The 9566-nt window shown below is 47.1% G+C and overlaps 1 protein-coding gene across 1 annotated transcript in view; it reads right to left on the bottom strand.

Annotated features, from left to right (window-relative positions):
• Jag1 (jagged 1) overlaps positions 1-9566 on the bottom strand; it is a 35309-nt gene continuing 25743 nt past the window's right edge. The window contains exons 14-26 of the mRNA XM_013353205.2: positions 8477-8641; positions 7965-8078; positions 7361-7474; positions 7154-7267; positions 6865-6981; positions 6363-6390; positions 5824-5909; positions 4663-4776; positions 4017-4126; positions 3692-3925; positions 3349-3480; positions 3043-3193; positions 1-2223 (exon numbers count right to left, since the gene is read on the bottom strand). Of these exons, the coding sequence (XP_013208659.2) occupies positions 1766-2223; positions 3043-3193; positions 3349-3480; positions 3692-3925; positions 4017-4126; positions 4663-4776; positions 5824-5909; positions 6363-6390; positions 6865-6981; positions 7154-7267; positions 7361-7474; positions 7965-8078; positions 8477-8641 (1937 nt within the window). The 3' untranslated portion in view covers positions 1-1765. The remainder of the gene's footprint in view (positions 2224-3042; positions 3194-3348; positions 3481-3691; positions 3926-4016; positions 4127-4662; positions 4777-5823; positions 5910-6362; positions 6391-6864; positions 6982-7153; positions 7268-7360; positions 7475-7964; positions 8079-8476; positions 8642-9566) is intronic.

Genomic DNA, 9566 nt, shown 5'->3' with positions numbered 1-9566 from the left:
TCCAGTGGTATTTATTCAAGCAGTATCCACACTTGTCAGATAACAAGGGAATCGGGGGCCCCCACAGCTCCCGCCCTCACAGCAGCCCCAAGACTTCTTGAGAACCCAGATAAATTTTGCTGTTTGAAAGGCTTCAAAAGTGCATCGCCCTGGCCCCTTTTCAGATGCTCCATCCAAATGAACGACCAGCACCAAACGGTGGGATGGAAAAGCCAGCAAGAACTACAGAAGCTCAGAAGAGGCCACACTGTTCCGTGTTTTCATACAAAAAAATTTAATAAATATTACTTTTTTCAAAATTTATTGCCAGGAACAACACATCAAAGATGCATTTTTATGTTCATATAACACTAATAGGACAATACAAAGTATCTTCCCGCTCTCAACGGTGAACCAAGATTACTCTGTTTCATAAGCCTTTTTGATCTTGAACTTGGTAATAGCACTTTGATTTCCTCACTTAAGGCAGGCAGTGTACTCTATGGCAAATCTAAACAGTGATCTAACTGGACATTTTTATGGTTCAAGTATTCATCTAGCTTATTAGAATACTCCCTAAATGCAGTAGACAACAACAACAACCAAATCAAAGCGACAAGTGGTTCAGCATTACATACGAATGGTGAAAAAGAAATCAGAATTTACAAAGGAAGACCGGTGTGCTTCCAACGTCACTCAATTCATCTGATTGTTTCTAATGGGATTCAACCACTCACATTCTGGCTACAGTTAAGTCATAGCTCAGTTTGTTCCCTTAAACTGCTCCGGAGCAGATCGACTGCCTGTCGCTTTTCAAGTCTAAAGCAGGAAAAAGAAAAAAAAAAGGAAAAAAAAAAAGGACCTGTTCTAGACTAATTCTCAATCTGCCTCAGTCATCCTTAAAATGCCTTAAAGCAATGCAATAAAGAAAGGGATGGAACACCTGACGTCAGAAAAAAAGCCTATCTTATCCTTGCAAGAGAAACTATTTCCAAACACCTTAATTCTGGCTTACAGGCAACATGGAATGAGAAAAGTTCACCAGAAAAAAAACTCATATGCTTACAACGCTATCCAAAACCTTCAGTTCTAAACACATTACGTATAAATAAAAAGGAATGATGTTTTAAGGCTCTTGATTATTAAGTTAATAAATCAAATATACACAGTGATTAATAAAAAAAGAATTATTTACATAGCTATACAAAAATTCTACTTTTGACACATTTTTCCTCTTTAAATTCTTCATTTTTACCAGCAACTGCTGACATCAAAGGCCCTCCCTCCCCCAACAACAAAAATACAATAAAAAAAATAAATAATAAAGTCATTTGTGATAGTTGCTGTGGTTCTGAGCTGCAAAAGGCACTTTCAAATACAGAACTACTTGTACGTCATCATAAAACCAATATACAAAAACAACTCAAGAGTCAATAAATATAAATAAAACTATGATCCTAAGGCTGCCTCACCATTAGGACCGCTGCCACAAGTGGAAGCTCCTGGCCTAGGGCTGGGCAGCTCCCGGGAGCCCCGACGTGTCGGCTGCAGGGGAATGTACACCCAGGCACATTCACTAGTTTTTGCATAGCTGTGAGCGCTGTGCTCGATGGCCCAGCCAACCACAGAAAACTACCGGTGCCAGTGGAAGCCAGCTTGTCGAAACTTAAATTAACACAGGGTTCTAAGTCAACAGCCTCAGACTGGAATACGACAACAGTTTAGAGAAAACTACAAGCCCCAGGGTGTCCTCAGACTCTACATACGGTGGCAGCCCCACTGTCTGCTATACGATGTACTCCATCCGGTTCAAGCTCTGGGCACTTTCCAAGTCTCTGTTGTCCTGTTTGTTTGTCCAGTTCGGGTGTTTTGTCGGTGTGCCGCTGGGGGCCTTATCCTCTCTGTCTACCAACGTGTACACGGGCTGTTTGGCAAACCTGACTTTCTGCTGGTGTTTATCCATGTCGTCCTCCTCCACTTCGGAGTTGTGTGTCCTTATCTTTGACATTTTGGAGTTCTTGTTCTCGTAATCCTTAATGGGGACTGTGTTGGCTCCGTGTTTCTCAATGGGGTTTTTGATCTGGTTCAGCTGCTCCCGTACATTGTTGGTGGTGTTGTCCTCGGAGGCAGAATGAGTGTGGCTGTTGGGCTTCCGCCGCTTCCGAACACACCAGTAAAAGGCCGTCACCAAGCAACAGACCCAAGCCACTGTTAAGACAGAGCTCAGCAGAGGAACCAGGAAATCTGAAAGATAGACCAAAGACCAATTAATTGAACTCTCAGCCCAGGAACAGAATACCAATGGTGGTTTCTCCTGTATTCAGTCCCTAAGAGGGGCGCTGTGGGGACAAATCTCTTTTCACAGCTGCTGCTACAGTTTGTCACTTCGCAGCTTGGTAAGCTCTGGCTGAGAACTGGCCCCCTTAAGATACTTGTCTCCAGAGGCACCAGCTAGATAGAGGAGTATTCCTATGATCTCTCCCAACTCCACATGACAGGGATTGTTTCTGGTCCCAGGGAGTCTGGCTGCTTTGGTGGCTTAGGATCAGGGCTGATGTCAGAATTAACAGAAACCCAAATGCAAGTGTGAACAACGCAAATTCCCCAGAGCAGAAGAATGGTGGTGCTCCGGAGCATCAAAGGGTTAAATTTGAATATTCTGACAGGCCATCCAGCCATTCACCCAGTGAGTGTCTCTCAGCACTCAGGACAAGCTATGCTAGGCTAAAAATGCCAAAGCTGCCTTTGTACAGCATCAGGGCAGGTACCACTCCGCCCCAGGGCTATGCAGTGGATTTAGATCACACCTCTTCTTCATGGGAGCTTGCCAACAAGATAGCGCACACAGCATGGGAGTGGGCTAGAAGGGTCAGGTCATCAGCCAAGACCAATATAGGTTTTGTGACCTCGGGCAAGTAGATTGAGCTGAGTTCTCTCAGTAGAGGGGCTTGTAAGATGCAAGGGGTGGTGTCAGATCACTCCCAGCTGACGGCTTTCCTGGATGGTGTGGTCACATCAACTTCACAGCCACCAGGAAAGGATGTACTCCAAATGGGCACCCACCTGTTCTGTTTTTCATAGGTCGCCTCTGAACTCTGACTTCGGCAACAGCAGCAAAAAAGGAGCTGTTTCCTTCACGTTTACTAACGAGTTCTATTATTTTATCAGTAATTTCCTTGATAGGGTTCCCATCATCCCGGATGTCTTCCGCAGACTAGAAAAAAAAAATGAATTAACAGATGGTAGTCATCATTCGAAATAAGACAACAGCAAGGCTACCAAATGCTTTCAATGCAATTGCTGTTTGATATTGCCCAACTTAACTCCCTTGTAATCATATAGTTAGTAGTGAAATGGTCTTATACTCACAATGGCCACATGTATTTCATTGTTTGCTGATAGGGAAGGCTCACAGGCTATGTAGATCGAATATTCAGCAGAAACATTCTTTAGAATATTCAGATTCCTCAATTCACTGCAAATGTGCTCGGTCGTAAGACCCTACAATGATTAAAAACAAACAAGCATCAAGACACATGTAAACAATGGAAGAAAAAAAAAAGGTTCCCGGTCTCATCAACTGCTAGATTCAATCTTCACTTTGTTCTAAGAGAAAACTTTTGGCTACAGAGAAGTAGATGACCCCCCTCATTTGCCATACTACATTGGAACAAGCAGACACACTCCCAATCTCATTAAAGAAGTTACGTACTGGAGACATCATCTCTTTGTTGAAAGTGAAAGTGATGTTGGCACAATTATCCTGGTAATAGGAGTCGGAGGTGCACTTGGTCTTCACTGGCTGGAGACTGGAGGATCGACACTCGCCCACACCAGTGCAGGGGTGCACGAAGCACTGGTCATCGAGGACGGGAATGCAGCTCTGCCCACTGGGGCATTCGCTGTGCCCTTTGTGAAGCCGGCAAGGTCTAGGGCCACACCAGACCTGTGGAGGAGAAAACAGGAGCTGGTGGCTTAGCAGGAATAGCCACCCGTGATTAACGCTGGGGAAGTGCGGCAAACTTTCATCGCCCTACCTTGGAGCAGGCGACCCGGCCGTTCAGGCACTGGCAGGTGTTACAGTCATCATCCCATTTGGCCCCGTCAAGTATCACTCTCCCCATGGTGATGCAAGATCTCCCTGAAACTGAGGGGTGGAGACACTTAAGTAGGAGTTTCCTTTGCCACCGACTGGAGCACGGTTCTGAATTGTTTACCCCCTCCCTGTTAAGACATAGTTACGCTCAGGTCCTTTGCCACGTGGCGACAGCTCCTCCTACAATGTCAGGCATGTGCACGGGCCACCCCAACTGACTGCTTGCTTTGGGATATGACCCGAGAGACCCTCTAACGGAGTCCTTCACAGTTGAGCTAGCCCCCGATGTGCCTGCCATCTGTTATAAAAAGTACATGCCTCAAAGACAGCTGATGATCAGCAGCCAGAACTGGACCTGGAATCATTACTCTGCTCACCCATCATGCTACATGCCACGAAAATAGATACTACAAGCCACTGGGTTTTAAGGATTTAAGGAACTTTGTAACACAGTGATTTTGTGGCAACAGAAATCAATAGCTACCCTTCTACTTTTCCCTTCCTCCCTATGGTGAAGAGTCAAATGGTGGCTGCAATGTCCACTCCACTTAGAAGATGCACAGGTAGCCAGACACCGGCACACCTACCTTCATGGCATTTGGCACCACTATGTCCTGGAGGGCAGATGCACTGGTAGCCGTTGATCTCATCCACACAGGTGGCCCCGAAGGCACAAGGTGAAGACTGGCATTCATTGATGTCTAGGAGAAATAGGTTCAAGTTTAGGCTTTAATAGAGTTTTTTCCACAAACATCGACAAGGATTCAAATCCTTAAGTACAAGCTCAGTGAATTGCCAAGCTTGTTGTATACAACAAACATATTACTAATAATTCATGAAGCCTCTATTAGCCGCTGGCACCCAAAGGCCATCACTGTCCTGACATCTAAAGCCAAGAACCTTGGGAGGGGCAGCATTTCCCTTAGGTTCTCTCTCCTCTGACAGTACACTTTACAGCAAGGTTGACAATCACTCCCTGAAAATGGGTCAGAGTGAAAAGTTTAACTCCATTAGACCATAATGTCTGTCCCAGTGACTGGAGTCTGACAGCACCCTGTAGCTAGGCGCAGAAGATGGGTAAGAGCAAGTAAGTGTAGCCCAATACAATAAAATTTCACTTATAGAAACAGGTGGGGCTGATGTGGCCCCCAGACCACCGTTTGCCTGCCTTAAAAGGCAAAGCAGATACAGCTTATCCATCTAGTGCTGAAGTCCAGCCCATCTCAGTAAGATGCAACTGCCACTATAATTTCAAAGAATTTGAGGAAAAGAACAAGAGAAACAAAGTATTCTGCACTACTGTGTGTGTGCATGGGGGGGGGGGGGCAGTTAAAGTAGAAAAAACCCAGAATTCAGTTTTTCTTCCACTTTTTGATTCTAATCATTTCTCTGGGGCCTAGTCAAACCCACTACAGAAAAGTCTATAGAAGCCAGAAACCCAGCTGCCTGCGTGGACAATGGCTTGGCCATAGTCTCATGCTAATCACGAGGGAAGTAACCACTTTCCTCAGGGCCCCCGCAGCGCTTAGCTGTCAAATTCTATGGCTGGCACGCTCTCTGAGAACAAGGAAAGCTGTGCCACCCAGAGAATGACCAGGGAGGATATCAGCCAGGGGCATTTAAATCCATGTTGGAGGAAGGAGATTAATTGGAACTGTGCTCTTAATTGTCCTTAAAGATGAAAGATTTGAGTGCCGAAGTGGATGAAGAAGTAGAGCCATGGGAAAATGAGATACGGCGGTACTTACTTATCCTGCAGTCAGGCCCAGCAAAACCCGGGGCACATTCACACCGATACCAGTTGTCTCCATCTACACAGGTCCCGCTGTTGTAACTAAGACATCAAAGGTGACCTTAGTTACCAGCATCCAGGTCTACAACCCTCCCATCACATGAAGCCCTGCCTGCCCGAACATCAGCTCTCACACCCCAGGCCATATCTGCTGCTGACTAAGGAGCTTCAAAATACTGATGCCTGGGTACCACCCCCTGAGAATCTAATTTCCTAGGTCTCGGTTTGCAGCCCAGGCACTGGGACTTTTAAAAGCTCCCCAGGTAATTCGCGTGTGCAGCCCAAGGTTGAGAATCATTGCTCTAAATGAAGACACAGCCTGGATAATTAAAGTGTGGCCCACAGAGCAGCAGGCCAGCGTCACCCGGGAGCTTGTTAGAAACACACAGCCCCACCACAGACCTCCTGAATCAGAACCTCCCTTTTCACCTCCATCCCTGGAGATTCCCATGCACCTTACAGCCAAGTACCAGCTTAAAAGGTTGCCACACTTACCAAGGATGAGGGCTGCAGTCATTGGTATCTGCAAAGGAAAAAAAAAAAAAAAGACTTAACTTTGGAGGTCTCTATACAAACACCATTGACTTATTTCCTCACTACCCAAAGGATACAATCACACTTAAGTCAGATATGTTGAAAACCTATTCTAAATTGGAAGCAGGCCTGGACCATACTCGGTTTCACTTGCCGTGGGACACATGTACACAGGAAGAGGCCCTGGTAGGGAAAGGGGGCAGGGGCAGGGGCGGGAATGGAAGGAGGCAGGCTGCTGGTCAGACCGGAGCTGGGAACAGAGAAACCATCTGTCCCCACTTATCTCACGGGTGACTTTCTCATGGCCAGGTCAGGGCTGTATCCCATCAAAATCATTAGTAAGGACCCAGGTGACACAGAAGCAGGCATCAAACAGCAGTGGCTCTGGTTTCAATTCCAAGTCCCCATGGGTGTCGAGGATAGCCTACAGTGGTCCACGAAGAATTCAAGGGAGGCCACTCACTCTGAGTACAAATAGGCCCCTCCCAGCCTTCTTTGCAGACACAGGTGAAGGAGTCGCCGTTGACCACACAGGTGCCTCCATTGTGACAGGGGCTTGGCAGGCAGCTACTGTTCCTGGCTATAAAATGAAAGAAGGTTAAGGCCACCGGTCCTTGCTGAGGATCCCAGGTGGTCTGAAGGGGCAAGAACCAGACCCACAAAAATGATCACTGAGTCCCAAGAGCCTAGTGGCAAAGAAGGACAGATGACAGCCATGCCCACAGCAGATCCCACCTAAGGCGGAAGGTTACCTATGTTGCAGGTTGTTCCTTCCCAGCCACCAGGGCACATGCACTTAAATGCATCCCCTTCATCAGAGCAGGTACCACCATTGTTGCATGTGGCCTCGTCACACTGGCTGTCACCTGAAGAAAGACGACCTCGGGTCATGAGGGTCTCTGCCGGAGATCTTCCCTCCCGCAAAGGACAGAAGGGAGGAGCCTGGCAGCAACACTCACGTGAATGGCACGTCTTGCCTTTCCATCCATTTTTGCAGTCACAGTAAAAGTCATTGACCAGGTCTCGACACGTACCCCCATTGTGGCAGGGGTTCTGGCTGCAGTCATTTATGTCTAGAACCAAGGAGACACACAGCTGCAGGCGATCCCAAGTGATAACAAGGGTACCTTTCCTACGGTGAGATCCAACCCTGGCTTTCTATACTGCCTCCGGGAACAAGTGGGTTGTCCTGGGGCTTCGATATAATCACCCTTTCCGAGAAGCTCCCAGCCAGTTAAGAATGAATACAAGTTAGGATACAATCTTCTGGAATGCCGATGGCAATTAAAAGTCCAGATGGACAAAAATTACAATCAAATCAGAGAGGTTCCTCCCAGGCCCGTATTCTAACTACCAATCTATTTCCATCATTCCCCAACAGTGGCTCCTCCCCACTGATACCCAGCAGCCTTAATAAATGCCAAGGTGATACATGAGATGAGGTCATCACAGTCACCAGGCATGGCAGTCTCAGGAAGACCACAGCAAAGAAGGGCTTCCATCCCTCCCACCCCCATCCCTCACCCTGGAGCCATCTGTCCCCCAAAGCAGCCCCAGACTCACTGGTCTCACAGTAGGCCCCCTCCCAGCCGTCGCTGCAGATACACTTGTAGGAGTTAACGCCATCTATGCAAGTGCCGCCGTTTTTACAGGGGTTGCTCTCGCAGTCGTTAATATCTGTGAAAGGGAAATACAAGGGAGAGTGAGGGGCCAAAGGGCACAGCGTGAGGTCACCAAGCACTCACTATCTAGTGACCTCCATCCTGGAACCACCACCACCCTTTCTAGGCAGACACTTCTGGAGGGGGCCTCCCTTTTTAAGAGCCTCATTCATTGGCTTATTTGGTAGGCCCGGGCAAGAAACTTCTACAGAAAAGCAGGACCACCCAAATAAGATCCCAAGACATTACAAAGTCATCTTGGGGAGCTCAAGAGGCTTGTCGGTGGTTTAACCAATGGACTACTACCTCCACATGGGGCCTAAATAAGCCTTTCCTAGTCTGCTCCACCTTCGTTTCTGACTAAAGCAATTCAAACACTACCCACGGGGCTCCCGATTCCCGGTGGACTCTTACTTTCATGGCAGTAGGTGCCGGTGAAGCCTTTGTTACAGTCGCAGGTGAATTTGCCTCCCGACTGGCTCTTGCACTTCCCGTGTGGACCACAGACGTTAGAAGAGATATACCGCACCCCTTCCGGCGTGTCGTTGGAGGCCATGGCCACAGTGCAGCTGTCAATCACTGAAGACAGGCTTGGGATCAGACTGCAGCCACACTCCCACAGACAGCATTTCTAAGCAGAGAACTTAGCCCATGCCTGCCTGGTTGGAGAGGGCCACCCTCGGGCTAATGAGTTAATAAGACATCCAGGGGAGCTTGGGGATCAAAACCCAACAATGTTCCTATGACAGGTAAAATTAGGAATTCCGGGCAGACAGAATATTTTTTAAAGTTACTTTTAATTGCACCTTAACATCTGATTTGTTAAATGTTGTCAAAGAAGGAAGAACACCTCTATACTTTTTCCTCTATCTTTCTTCTTTTTTTCTTCCTTTTTTAAATTCTTATATTTATTTATTTATTCTATTTATTTATTTATTTGGTTTTTCGAGGCACAGTTCCTCTGTATAGCTCTGGCTGTCCTCAAACACCTGCTTCTGCCTCCTTTTAGTGCTGGGACTAAAACCCAGTGCCTGGCTCGCCTTCTCTATCGGAAGCAAAGCTAAAATACAAACCCATACAAGTTTAAAGACATACTGCCCAATATAGTAGCCATAGGCCAGTGCACTTATTTTTTAAATGAAACACACACACACAAGTGTCAAGCAGTCAAGCCCTAGGGACATGCTAAATGCCATGGCTACTGTAACTTCCGCTACAGAGCACCACTCACAGGGCTTCTCAGATCAATTCTTTTTGTCACAAACTCGGCCACCTCTGAACTGGAAAGATAAATGAATTTCACACTCTCTCCCTTGGGCTACTCATATACGTGGCTCTCCCAACTGGCAGCCTGACAGATTAGCTCCATATGTTCTCCATTCCCCTAAGTGACCAGATAAAGTCGTTCCCATCTGCAAGCCTTCCTCCTAGTCATTTACCACTTAAAAGGGGAGGCGGCGGGAGATGCTGTAGAGAAAGACAGGTCCCTCCCGGGGGGGGGGGG

The sequence above is a fragment of the Microtus ochrogaster genome, unplaced genomic scaffold, assembly GCF_000317375.1.
Source record: "Microtus ochrogaster isolate Prairie Vole_2 unplaced genomic scaffold, MicOch1.0 UNK3, whole genome shotgun sequence".
Taxonomy (NCBI): domain Eukaryota; kingdom Metazoa; phylum Chordata; class Mammalia; order Rodentia; family Cricetidae; genus Microtus; species Microtus ochrogaster.
This window is presented reverse-complemented; position numbering and strand designations above follow the sequence as displayed.